Here is a 13,257-nt window from a genome sequence, read left to right on the forward strand (position 1 = left end):
CGGCCTAACCGAACAACAAGGAAGTCCGGCACCCTGCTCTCAGCCTTACGAAGCAGTAGTAATGAAAGCGAAAAACAACAAGAGAATCGGCTACGACTGTAACACACTCCTCAATGCGCTGCCGTTGATGCGCTTTCGATGTTGCTGTCGTGGCCGCAGACGCTGCGCATGCAGCGCCTTCTCGCTCGTCGGTCTTTCGCCTGCCGCTATCGACAACGCCAAGCCCCGTGACAAGTCGCCCTCATCGAGTGTGCATGGAAACCCCTCCCTGGCGCCCAAGACTCCAGCCTGCTCCCAGATTTCATCTCGGCTTGACCCTTCCGCATCTTCAGATTTTGGAGATCATGTTGCAGTCCACCAGGTGTGCCATATGGCTTCACGACATCTACATAACGCATGCGAAGCAAGACCCCGCCACCCTACTAAAGACAACCCCTGACGACCGAAGTTGAAGAGATGTAATCCTCAATATCAGGCCATGGCAACTCGGGCACGGCGATATCTTTAAACACCAATAAGTCGAGATATCCCATTATCGGGGGTTGGGCCGATCCAGAAAGGTGATGCGATCCTTTTGTAGTTTAATTGAGCTCGCCGCGATCATCTTGACGTTAGGCTTTTCACGTTACCACGATCGGCATGCGAAAGCTCGCGCTCCGCAAGGGAGGGAAGATGGTGTAGTTCCCATGCTGGGGGCGCGGTCGATGCACCCGATAGCCTAGAGCTACCAGACCTGGATGCAAGGTATGGCACGGCGCCAGACAAAAGAGCCACAATATGTGAGCCAGGCTCACTTGCTGTCCTGGAACGGTCACCAAAGACGAGTAGCCATATGAATCTGGACATACTCTCGACAGCGCCCGGAGCATGTCGCAATTGAGCGGCAGTCGTATGGTGATTGTAGCCCTGGCCGGGGCTGGGAACTGGGAGTTGTAACGACAAGTAGAGTAGACACTGCCTTTGCCCACCGCGGAGTAGCCACAGTATATGTTAAGAATAGTGCACGATGCGTGATTAGTACGCGACTGCGCGAGGGCGGTAGAACGACGCCCAAGCAAGGCCGTGGTAACTTGGTGACCCTTTGCCCTTCTCTGTCATCGCCAGTAGATGACCAATCCTCCCTCGATGCACATCGCATCATCATGTAATGCCACGCTATGATATGCGCAGTGGGTCGAGCAGGGAGATGGGCGGCGCTGAAGCGGAAGCGCCGTTTGCTGTTCTGCTACGGTGAAGCTGCGGGGACCGAAGGAAAGCCCTCGGGCCCCGTCACGGCGGTCTGTCACCCGTTCGCATCATCGCTAGAAATCGTGAATGTCGAGCCGAGCGCTGGTGGTATGGTCGATGCCATGCGTGGTCGGGGCGGCGTGTGTTGATGATGAAGCGTCGGGAAGCGAAGGGTCGTGGTAGTGTCGCAGCTCTCCTGCTGGTCGGCTGCCCGCTTGTCACGTGCCCACCTGGTCAGAGCGCGACGAGGTGTGGCGTCATCGCTAGATTGGAACGCTAATCCGCATTCGACGGCGCAGGAATAAGTTATTCCCTTGTAGTCATACTGACCGGGCTCCGAACTATTCTCCTGCGGAAAGCATGCGCCAGGCCAAACATGTTTCCCTGGGCATTGTGTCATCCTCTCATCTCTAGTTTGCTGCTTCCTCAGTCTGAAAAGTCCCTTCCCCACTAAAAAAGTCCCGACGAATTCCCCGCGATTATGGACGCCGACACCCCCAAACCCAAATCCGCGGTTCCCTCCCACATGATGAACGGCGGATCACCCCTCAGGCTCACCACCGAGGCGCGCGACAGGAAAGAGCGCGAGCACCTCTTCCATGCTATAGAGACTTCCAACCGAGGGCGCCAGCCAGTAAACTTTGACGGGCCGACTAGCTATTTCCCCACGAAGGCTTCGGTCGCGAACATGCACACTGACAACCGACATGTCATGGCGAACGGCCAGGTAGACGCCGAAGACCCTTACGAGGGCGCCGTTGCCCAAACACCACTTGCGACCAGTCGCGCCCATAGCCCATACACACAGCATCCCACCATCGACTTCGATGGGCTTAGCTGGCCCAGCAAGGGCACGCGGGAGAGGAAGGAGGCGACCGAGGAGGAGAAGGAAGCCAATCTGAAGAAGCTGTCTGGTGCTGTCCGAACGATGCTTGAGTGTCTGGGCGAAGATCCAGACCGCGAGGGACTGTTGGACACACCCGAGCGCTATGCCAAGGCCTTACTCTTCTTCACCAAGGGCTATGAAGAGAACTTGCGCGACATCGTCAACGGTGCTGTCTTCCACGAGGACCACGATGAGCTCGTCATTGTGAGAGATATCGAGATCTTCTCCCTCTGCGAGCACCATCTGGTCCCCTTCATGGGCAAGGTAAGTCCTTTGTCCTGTTGTACCTGCCCTAAGGAATGTTTACTGACCTCTCTGTAGATGCATATCGGCTACATTCCAAACCGTCGCGTCATCGGCCTCTCCAAACTCGCTCGCATCGCTGAAATGTTTGCTCGCCGCTTACAGGTCCAAGAGCGCCTCACCAAACAAGTTGCGCTCGCCCTTTCTGAGATGCTACAGCCACAAGGTGTCGCTGTGGTAGTCGAATCAAGTCACTTGTGCATGGTCATGCGCGGCGTGCAGAAGACAGGCGCTACAACAACTACAAGCTGCATGCTCGGATGCATGCGATCAAGAGACAAGACCCGCCAGGAATTCCTGAATCTCATCAACAGGCGGTAGAAATGATACTGGGTCAGAAAAGCTTCGGCATCTAGTTGGGGTGTCAGGCGGCCTGACTCGTCGCATCATGTGCTATCTTTGCACGACTCTCTGCATTGGCGTTATATGGGATCGGCGTTTGGGTGAGAAGTTCATCACTCTCATAAGGTGGGCGGGCTGTTGTGTTGCATCACTAGACGCATAGGCCTTTCAACAGGCGTTTCCTTAACTCTCTTTCACGTTCATGATGCACGACTCTCTGCGTCGATGTACGCAAACGACCCCCGCGTTCCATTCTTGATACAACAAGCATCTGTACTCCTACAGTAACGAGAATAGTCACTGCCGTTCAATTCATCGTCGGTAAATAGCATGCTTAACTCCGAACACCGCGAGCTCCCACAACCTCGTTGACTAATCAGACCAGTTCTCGCGCGCCTTGATGTTCGTCCGTTAGCGCAGTATCGGCATCGCAGCGAGATCACCTTCCGCTCCGGAATACCACCGAGGTTGATTCGCGCCCAGCCAGCGATAACTCCGTCCTCATCCTGGCGATAAGTCCATCACCTTAGCGATGTTGACATTGGAAATGCATACCCACACCTCGTACAAGGCCAAGCCGAACAGGTCAGCAGACTACATTGAGATAGAAACAAACAAAGTGGGTAACCTTACGTCAACGGAGGCTCCAGGGTGTTCAGCTTTTTCGTAGATTGACGTGTCAGGAAGTCTCAGATTGACGGGACGCCTTAGGCATGGACAGAATATAAGAGTAGACATCATGGGCGAATCAACTCTAGCCCGCCAAGTCAAGCAACTTCAGTCTCGTCACACGTTTCCCCTCTTCTCCGTCAGCGTTCAATACACAACTAGCATACACCATGACATCACCAAGAGGTTTCGAACCGTGCTGCCTCAAATCATTCGACTGGAACGGTACACCAAGGGGCCACGAGGCGACAATCGCGGGCAACCCAACCTACGTTACTGGCTCCAACCCCAACGCAGCCGTCCTCATCGCCCACGATGCCTTGGGCTGGAGGTTCGGAAATACTCGTCTCCTAGCCGATCACTTTGCCAAAGAGGTGCGTCCGGGGTCATCTCAAAAATATCGCGAAAGATCCCCATCCTCAGAACATTGTACTGACCCTAACGCTATGCACTCTAGGCAAACGTCACAGTCTATATACCTGACTTCTTCGGCGGAGAAGTACTCGATGTAGGCCTCCTCAAAGCAGGCAAATTCGACAAACTGGATGTCGAAGGTTTCAAGAAGCGCAATAGTCGTGAGGTCCGCGAACCAGAAATCTTCGCATGCGCTAAAGAACTCCGTGCCAACGGCTTTAAGAAGATTGGTGCAGTGGGCTACTGCTGGGGCGGCTGGGCCATTCTCCGTCTCGCGACTGAGAAGTTGGTCGACTGTGTCATCTGCGCCCATCCGTCATTGCTCACCGAGGCGGATTTCGATGGTGTCGATGTACCGATCATGTTCTTGCAGCCGGAACATGATAGTATGTTCCCCGAGGAGATGAGATTGTACGCGTTCAAGAAGCTAGTCTTGGAGAAGAAGAACCAAGCGGTTGAGTGGGTACATTTCCCAGATGCTCACCATGGCTGTTTTACCAAGGGCGACGAGGAAGTTCCGGGAGAAAGGGAGGCTATGATCAAGGCCAAGGATAGGGCGGTGACGTGGTGGAAGGAGTGGCTTGTTTGAGTTTACCTTATGAAGACTTCGAAACCTCAGTCTTACCTCATATGATGAAGACATTGAACAGGTGCTCTGCAGCCTACATCGGTTCGATGAACGCATTTGACTAAATCTCAAGGCATTATAGACTTCTAGGTTATCCACTTCTGACAGGAGTTCAGTCTTTCCATTGAATGGGGTGGTCCAGCTAGCCGTCTACCACACATAATCTACCACTTTACATATATAATCCAGATCAAAGTCCAGATGTCCACCAAGATATACATGCATATACCTACCACTTGCCTGTGCAGCAACTACCCGGGTCGCCATACTATCGCCCACAGTCACACCGTCCACGATCGCCAATTTCGGCCTCGCTTTCGAAATTCTCTCAACGCCTCTGATGAAGAGCATTTGATTCCATAGTTCCAAATGTCGCATTTTCTTGGCAAGTGTCAGATCCTCCATGACATCTACCAGACGACCGCGACATTTAACTTTTCCAGGTGTCCTGTCACTACCGGCTATAGCTATGCGCTCGATGCCGGGGCAGTTTCTGACGATGGAAATAATGGCCTTGTCGGTGAGGGTATGCGTATCGTAGAAATCGATGTCCTTGAGATGTGGGACGGCGCGCGTGAGGTTGGCAACAGCTGCGTCGGAGACGCGCCCGTACTCGCAACCAATGGTGTGCAGGGATTTGCGAAATTGGGGAGGGGTGGTTGCAATAGCTTTGATATGCTTACCAAAGGATACTGTTAGCACATCGGGTGTCAGTTCGGAAGATCTGGCAGAGCTTACTCAGTAACGCAGAATTCATCAGTGAAATGTATACTTTGGATGCTAGTACGCTTAACGTCCTCAGGCCATAGCCTTCCCCAGGCTTCCTTCGAATGATAGTACAGCGTCTTTGAGAATGGGACTTCAGCGGCGTCGTACGGTTCGTACACTGGCACAGACCGACGACCGGTGTAGATATCATGGAAGTATGCCTCCTCCTCAGGATCGTAACCTAGAGTATCATCACTGTCGTCGGATGCCCAGGCTCTGCTGTCGTCGTCGTCGTCGTCTTCGTCATCGTCTTCGCTGCCGTTTTCGTCTTCCTCACCGTCACTCCCCGCTCCACTCTTGTCGGAATTGCCTCCTTCTGGTATGTCAGACGTGCTAGCACCGGCCTGGACGGATCTCGAGGGCTCTTGGCGCGAAAAGCTGACGTTCCACGGATGGATTTTAAAGTCTTCATCTACTTTTGGCAACCGATATCCCATATCCCCAAGAGTACTTTCTTCCCCCTCTTTTAAACGCTTGCCTCCAAGCCAATGGAACGACCATACATCACCGCATGCCATAGTGATTCCGGTGGAGATGAGGAGATTACGCCATTTCTTGGAGATACCTTTGATTATCGACTCATCCGTTCCCTGGTCATAAAGATAAATGGCTTCGAGGTTTGTGCGTGATTCGACTATGGCTGGCTGGTTGAGAAACCCAGCGAACTTTCCAGTTACAAGTCCAGTCGCGATTTCGGGTCCGGTGACCTTTATTATGGAGATCGAAGGGCAGTTCTTAAGAATATGAACGATGCCTTTATCGGTGATTTCTAATGCCCTGTGTAGAAGGACTTCTCTAAGGTGCGGATTGCGCGATGCAATAACCTTGACATCGGCGTTGGTTAAGTCCCAGCCACTGCAATCCATCTGCAGCACCTCGAGACCTGGTATACTGCTTCAAAGCTTGGATATGTTTCCTGTGAACATGATGGGTTTCTGTACTCATTTACAATACATCTAGTGTTCTTACCGTTCCACGTAAAACTGCGGACCAAATTCGACGCATCGAACGCCAGCAGTGAGCTTCTTTGCATCAAACGCAGCCTCGGAACCATAGAATACGCGTTCTGATTCCGGGTAGTCAGCGCGCTGGTACGTTGATGTGAATGACGCCATGACGCATTCAGAGAAATTGGAAGATAGACCAGAGTGAAATCAAATGGGGTTGTCATATATGATAAGTGCACGGGCCATCTGAACCCCTGGGATCAAACGTAACAGAGCGACATTTCGCTTTCCGCAATCCATGGCTGATCTGTAACCCTCAAATCTCATTGATCCGTACGTCTGGCTACTAATAATATCGGATAAGGAAAAGATTACGTCTCATCTACATCTGACGGAAGACCGGATAGACGTCGCCGACCTCCATAGGAACAATGCCAAATGAGACATATGAGTCGATGTTCTCAGGCTCTAGCGCGACAAAAGCTACTCCTGCGTTCTTTTGTGCACTGCTTACGAAGAAGCTGCCAGCAGGCAGCGTGACATCTTGAACGAGTGTTTCCGTAGTAACAGTGTTCAAGATGGCGCCTTCATAGTATGACGAGCCGAGGCTAGAAGAGGTAATGTTGTATGCCTCGACCTCTCCATGGAAAACCTCGGGCATAGTTTCGATCTCCAGTCCTGAGACCCTGAGACGCTCGGCAAGGTCAGCCCACGCGCGGGGGATTATGTACCCTTCGGGCCGAGCGCGAGTCATGTTGGCAGTTGCGGGCGTGGTGCTGGAAAATTCGATTGGGAGTTGAACCACCTCGCCGGTCCGACGATCAACCATAGTATAGGTGCGGTTCGAGTAGGTTGTGAAGTCTGTGATGACTATCTCCTCTTTGCTCTCGACAACCTCTGCAATAGCACCCTCGATTGTCTTCTTCACGTCCGCAGCTTCATCTCGAGCAGTCTCAAGCACACCGAGGATCATCTGCAAGCCAGCGACAGTTCGGCGTTTGAACTCCTGGCTTGCGATGCCGATACCTCGCGTCTCAAAGAGAAACGTAACGCATTGTGTGAGTCCCATGGCGTTGCGGCCGATCTTTGCATCAGTTCCCGCCTCGTCCAAGCGTGGAGTCGGGTTCGTCCGCGACGCCGTCACGTATGGCTCTCCGCGCAGACCTCGGGAGAGGAGAGACGCGTTGATTGCGGGCGCAAAGACGGTCTCGGCGAGCGTGCGAATGGATGGATGGATGTTGAGGTTCTTTGCTGCGCTGTACATCCCATCGGCCGCGTTACTGTAGTTGCCAGAGTATCGCGTTCCAGCCCCATACTCATGCATGTCAATAGCGATGTGTGGTGAGAAGCTGCTGAACCATTGCTTGATGTCGCGAGTCTGCTGTCGAGCAAGCTTGGTGTGGTCGCGGTTTGGGTCGAAGTTTGTAGCCAAGGTGCGCTGGAAGTAGGCATTCCCGTCTGGATTGTAACGCGGCAGCACAATAATGTCCATCTTCTCAAGGAAGCTGGCGGCCCACGTCGGGTCGGCATCCATCGCACCGAGAAGAGCCAGAGTGGCTTCGTCGCCAGCGGGTTCGTTCCCGTGAACTGATCCTTGAATCCATACTCGCAATTTACCAGAGGTAGTGTACCCAGAGGATGTGTTCGATACGGAGGTAGAGAGGTGGGCGTACGGGAAAGTCTTGCCTTCTTCGCTCAGGAAGTCAGCCACGTCGTAGGTCATCCATGAAGGATTCTTCGCTGCAAGCTTGCTGATGAATTCCTCTGTTCAGTGTTAGGCTACCCGCTCTATGATGAAATGTCTCCTTCATTATTCACGTACCTAATTTGTATTGCGATGTCGCGCCTTCAGTTCCCTCTGACCAACCCGGATCAAACGAGGCGTTTGGCAGGAACGCGGGACTCAGAAGGGTCACATCTGGCGACGGGAAAGCTGTCTGCTCCACAAGCTGCGAGTCAAGGTTTACATTGACATGGTTCTCGCCGTATTGAGACTGCGCAAGCGCAGACGCTGCGAAGAGCGCAATTGAAGGTGTACGCATCTTCGTCCGGTCTCAGCTGAGGCTGTCAAATGCGCGCAGAGCACCAATTTGTGCATGACCACTCTCTTTGTATGGCTCTCCCCCATCTTTGGGTGATAGCGCTACGTCAGTCAAGACGCTTTTTCGCTGGTTGGAGTACTTTGCCAAGGAGAATCGACCTTGGCTGCAGTTGCTCCTGCCGTTTCTGGTGTCGTTTTCCTCGGAGATAGGCGTGTAGTGCGCCGTTATCGCATAAGAACGGTATTTCTGCGGCTCTTGATGGTGCACGGTGGTGCTTCTCACGGGCTTCGCGTTGGTGATGAGGGCTTGGAAGGTGGCTGGAGAGGTGCGACACGCGAAGGGTGCCGACTGCTCGGAATGGTTTCGACACGAGCTTGCATTCGATCGGACGCGTCGCGGAACATGCCGCACGTCAGTGGCACCTGCAGGCGTGGGAAGAAGACAAACTTTTACCTCGCTCGAATGTCACATACATTCTGTGACTTTGGTTACACACAACTGTCACTGCAATTCTCGGTGCAGCGCACCCAACTACCAGGTGACTGCTTAGCCAACATCCCTGCCGCGACAAAAGGCTCCGAGGCTCCAATTGGATTCAGGCTTCCCATCAATGGTATTGAAAAAGACTGTCACTACGTTTGGGGAAAAGGATGAATACCTGCCTCCTGGTCCGGAAGTCTACTTTGCGCTGGAGTAATCTCAATTCTCAATCCGAGACTACCTAGGTAATGTAGACTGCAAAGCATCTGTTCGTTCTTTTCCCTGTTTGCGGTGCTATATCTCTGATGAGTGTTTCGCGTCAATCATGTTCCGGCACCGTGTGACACCATGCCATCTCCCCAGCTTCCCCGCATCATGGGACAATAGCCCGAAATGCCGATGCAGGTCCATGCAACCCGCAAGAATTACCTTCCACAGGCGACCAAGTCTGGATACCATCAACCAGCCAGAATTCAGGGGACACGAAGTGGTCACACGGTTCAGAAATGGACACTAAGGAGATTTCATCCGCGTCTTTGATTGTCGGCTCTCATTATGTAGTAGCCGGCATGTATTTAATTGGAGCATAGCCTTTGTTTTAGAGCTCAGCCAAGAATCATGAGACTTTTCTCTTCGTTACTCGCGTGCTGCGTCACGCTTTCTTCTGCGATCTCCATCACTTCGACCAAGAACTGGAACATCACGAATGATGTGGAGGGTTCAGTCCGTCTCAATGGCCTTGCTTTCCAACAACACGCCTTGACCACCTTTGGCGACTACCAATACGTCGCATTCTACAAGACAGCTTCGGGATACGGCAAACATCATGTCAACCTTGGTCGGCGCAAAATCAACCCTTCTTTGGGTGATTGGCAGTACTTTGCATTCACAGACTATGTGCAAACCACTCTCGACGAACACAACACTATCAGTATGGGCATCAGTGGAGATGGCAAGATTCATCTGAGCTTCGATCATCACGACGTGCCTCTCAACTATCGTGCGAGTAACACAGGCATCGCTAAGACGATCCCCGAACAGTGGACAGCCAGCGCCTTTGGAACTGTCCAGCACAGTCTGCCTGGCTCAACCGGACCATGGACGCCGCTCACATACCCTCGATTTGAACGCATCGATAACGGCGATCTTCTAATGGAATTTCGTATTGGTCAATCTGGCGCCGGTGACTCGTACATACATCGGTACTCTGCTTCCACCGGTCAGTGGACTGCGGTCGGCAAATACCTCCAAGGTCAAGACAACAATGCGTACATCAACGGCATTAGCAATCAGGGTGGAAAGCTTTTCGTCTCCTGGACTGTGAGGGAGACACCTACTCCCTCGACAAACCACGACTTCTACTTCGCCTTGTCGGAGGATGATGGCAAGAGTTGGAAACAGACTAATGGTCAAACTGTAGCAAAGCCGATTACGCCATCGACCGCTGGCATTAAGGTGTATTCGATCCCACAAAACAGCCAGATCATCAACCAAGAAGCCCAGTGCGCTGACCAGAAAGGCCGATTCCATGCCCTTATGCGCGACAATTCGACAGGCACAGCGCAATTCTACCATTATCTCCGGACTCCAGAAGGCAAATTTTCCAAGACCGCCATCAAGACGCCTGGTCTATCAACGCCGCCATATCTTGCCTATCGAGGTAAAATCGCTGCCGCAGGCGACAAAGTTTTCGCCATCCTACCAGATCAACCGAAGATGACCGTACAAATATGGGCCGCGACAGCGGCCGGAGCATACAATGACTGGAAGAAGTTGGCCGAGGTCCCAAACGCTGCTGGTGAGCCGTTGGTGGACGAAGAGAGGCTGGATAAATTCAACGTCTTGAGCCTTTTCATCAGGCAAGGTGGACCTTTCGGCACACGGAAAGTACAAGTCTGGGATTTTGCGCTCGCGCTTTGAGGAACGGAGTGCTCTCTTGACTCAGACTGGGGCTTGGTCTTCGTTCGAGCTGGTCGCCATGGCATGTACGAGTACATTAGTTCCCACAACGCCAGCATTAGGACAAAAGGTTGAGGCTCTAATGGCCTTGTTACCGCACATTTTGTCTTGGCTCACTGACGCTCCTCATTTACTGCTGCTGACAGAACAAGATCGGGGCATGGAATGTTTCTCGGGAAGATTTCGCTTCGCGCTAGCACATCCGTTGACGCAATTGCACATCGGTCCCATCAATCCTAACCCAACGCTTAAAAGTAAACCTGGGCAACCGAGAACGCACGTTTACCCCAGGCCTGAATCTAGCTAGGTGCGGCGTAGCCTTTGAGTGGTTTTGCGGAGAAGGTACGTACTTGGAAGCTCCGATATGCCCAATTCCCTCGATGCCGGCTCAACCTCATCATGCACCCACCGGCTACAGTACACGGATTCGAAAATGCTGGTACCCATGGGGTGATAAGCGGAGTAAGATGGAGGAAGACATGCGGGGCACGTCCACATCTGGTTTTGTCATCACAGGCGATGCGAAAATTTGCCCTCTAGTCCCGGATGCATCCCGTCCTTCGAGAAGCATAAAGCTGGCGGTATATCTCTAATTGATCGGCATCGGACCGGAAATCATCTCACCATGCCTTCCCATCTCTCTGTACTCGCAGCCATCGGTGGCCTGCTCACGTTTGGACATGCCCAGAATTCGTCAGCCCCTTCAGCATCAAGCACATCGACGTACTCGCAACCCAATGTACCTACGGGGGTCCCGATTTCAGGCGACTACGATGAGCCGCTTCGACCTCAAGTGCATTTCAGCCCGCCTGCTGGGTTCATGAATGATCCCAACGGCATGTACGTGGACGAAGACGGGGTTTATCATCTTTATTATCAGTACAACCCGACCGAGAACATCGCAGGAAACCAACACTGGGGTCACGCGACCAGCAAAGACCTGTACACATGGACAAATCAGCCCATCGCCATCTTTCCCGGTGGTCCAACCGAGGGCGTTTTCTCAGGATCTGCCGTCATCGATCACAACAACACCAGCGGCTTCTTCCCGAATCAGACAAACGGCGTAGTCGCGATCTACACCATCAATGTTCCCGAGAACCAGACTCAGCACATTGCCTACTCCCACGACAACGGATACTCTTTCACCAAGTACGAGAATAACCCCGTCATCGTTCCCGGTGGAACCAACCCCACTCAATTCCGTGACCCGAAAGTCATCTGGTACGAGCCTACTGAGAGCTGGGTCATGGTCGTGGCTTACCCCATCGACTTCAAGATCGGCATCTTCACAAGCCCTAACTTGATCGACTGGACTCCCACCAGCAACTTCTCCAGCTACGGCATCACCGGTCTGCAGTACGAGTGCCCGAACATGGTTGAGATGCGTGTGCAGAACTCCACTAGCGACGAGTCCAAGTATGTTATGTTGATTTCCATCAACCCAGGAGCTCCTCTTGGCGGATCCATCACGGAGTACTTCGTCGGTAACTTCAACGGCACGCATTTCGAAGCTGATGACGCTCGAACACGCCTTACGGACTTCGCCAAGGATAACTACGCCGGTCAATTCTTCTACGGTGTTCCCGCCGACGAAGACCAGATCACGCTTAACTGGGCGAGCAACTGGCAGTACACCAACGTCGTTCCCACTGCTGGTGAGGAAGTCGGCGATGGCTTCCGTAGCGTCATGACCGTACCCAGAGGCCATTACCTCAAAGACCTGCCCCGCCAGGGTCTGTCTTTGATCTCATACCCCTCCAACATCATGTCGGTCGTGGAAGAGGAGCTCGCTTCCACTGAAATCACCAGTAACGGCACTGCCTTCGTAGACTACTCCACCGTCGAGTCGGGCGCACTTTACTTTGAAGTCAATGTCACGGGACTCACTGGCGGCCCTTCGCTCGCGGGATCTATCAGCTTTACCTTCCAGTCTTCGGTTTCCGGCGAGTCGATCTCAGGTGGAACCTTCCTCTCATCTGGCGATGTTTGGCTAGACCGTGGAAAGACTGAGGCTTTCCAGAGCCCTTACTTCAACGACAAGTTCACTGCCACCGGTCTTTACGACGATAGACAGGGCTCATGGAAGATCTCGGGTATCATCGACAGGAGCATTATTGAGGTCTTCCTGAACGAAGGCGAGCTTGGTGCGACCGCAGTCTTCTTCCCTACGCAACCGCTCGACACGATGATGCTGAGGGTGGCGGGCTTGAACGAAACAGTGACCGCCAGTGTTGGCGTTTGGTCTTTGAAGGCTGCTTGGTTAAACCAGGCCGATGCCAACGGCACAGTTTCCGGTAACACGACCGAGGGTAGCAGCGCAATGCTGGGCTCCGCAAACCTCTTCTAAGCATGTTAGCATAATACAGTATTATGTGTGCAATATTAATATCCAAGGCGGACTTGAATCCCCAATAATCACTTAGCCCTTCTACGTGACGTCTCTACTATACCAAGGCATATCAGACCTGCCGTTTTGAACACTATGACCGTGAGAATACTGTATCATCTGACTTACTGCGGGTGCCACTTAATCCGCAACCCGATAGATTCTCCACTCCGCAACTCGTGATCCGGTGGCAAGGGTGACAT

The 13,257-nt window shown here is 52.8% G+C and overlaps 6 protein-coding genes across 6 annotated transcripts; 4 read left to right on the forward strand and 2 right to left on the reverse strand.

Moving 5' to 3' along the window:
* Positions 1–1,708: 1,708 nt before the first annotated feature.
* Positions 1,709–2,737, forward strand: GCH1 (GTP cyclohydrolase 1; the record flags this gene model as incomplete). Its single annotated transcript, XM_051434935.1, has 2 exons — positions 1,709–2,377; positions 2,435–2,737. 2 exons carry the CDS (start codon positions 1,709–1,711, stop codon positions 2,735–2,737), a joined length of 972 nt encoding a protein of 323 aa, XP_051290959.1.
* An 860-nt stretch (positions 2,738–3,597) lies between these two features.
* Positions 3,598–4,430, forward strand: J4E90_005383 (uncharacterized protein; the record flags this gene model as incomplete). Its single annotated transcript, XM_051434936.1, has 2 exons — positions 3,598–3,801; positions 3,885–4,430. 2 exons carry the CDS (start codon positions 3,598–3,600, stop codon positions 4,428–4,430), a joined length of 750 nt encoding a protein of 249 aa, XP_051290960.1.
* A 773-nt stretch (positions 4,431–5,203) lies between these two features.
* On the reverse strand, positions 5,204–6,352 carry J4E90_005384 (uncharacterized protein; the record flags this gene model as incomplete). The annotated part of the gene is made up of 2 exons (XM_051434937.1): positions 5,204–6,128; positions 6,207–6,352. 2 exons carry the CDS (start codon positions 6,350–6,352, stop codon positions 5,204–5,206), a joined length of 1,071 nt encoding a protein of 356 aa, XP_051290961.1.
* Positions 6,353–6,566: 214 nt separating this feature from the next.
* Positions 6,567–8,226, reverse strand: J4E90_005385 (uncharacterized protein; the record flags this gene model as incomplete). Its single annotated transcript, XM_051434938.1, has 2 exons — positions 6,567–7,948; positions 8,007–8,226. 2 exons carry the CDS (start codon positions 8,224–8,226, stop codon positions 6,567–6,569), a joined length of 1,602 nt encoding a protein of 533 aa, XP_051290962.1.
* Positions 8,227–9,324: 1,098 nt separating this feature from the next.
* On the forward strand, positions 9,325–10,626 carry J4E90_005386 (uncharacterized protein; the record flags this gene model as incomplete). Its single annotated transcript, XM_051434939.1, has 1 exon — positions 9,325–10,626. One exon carries the CDS (start codon positions 9,325–9,327, stop codon positions 10,624–10,626), a length of 1,302 nt encoding a protein of 433 aa, XP_051290963.1.
* A 664-nt stretch (positions 10,627–11,290) lies between these two features.
* On the forward strand, positions 11,291–13,015 carry J4E90_005387 (uncharacterized protein; the record flags this gene model as incomplete). The annotated part of the gene is made up of 1 exon (XM_051434940.1): positions 11,291–13,015. The coding sequence occupies one exon, from the start codon at positions 11,291–11,293 to the stop codon at positions 13,013–13,015; it is 1,725 nt and encodes a 574-aa protein (XP_051290964.1).
* Positions 13,016–13,257: the final 242 nt, after the last annotated feature.

The sequence above is a fragment of the Alternaria incomplexa genome (assembly GCF_024043165.1).
Source record: "Alternaria incomplexa strain BMP 0042 chromosome Unknown scaffold_7, whole genome shotgun sequence".
Classification (NCBI taxonomy): domain Eukaryota; kingdom Fungi; phylum Ascomycota; class Dothideomycetes; order Pleosporales; family Pleosporaceae; genus Alternaria; species Alternaria incomplexa.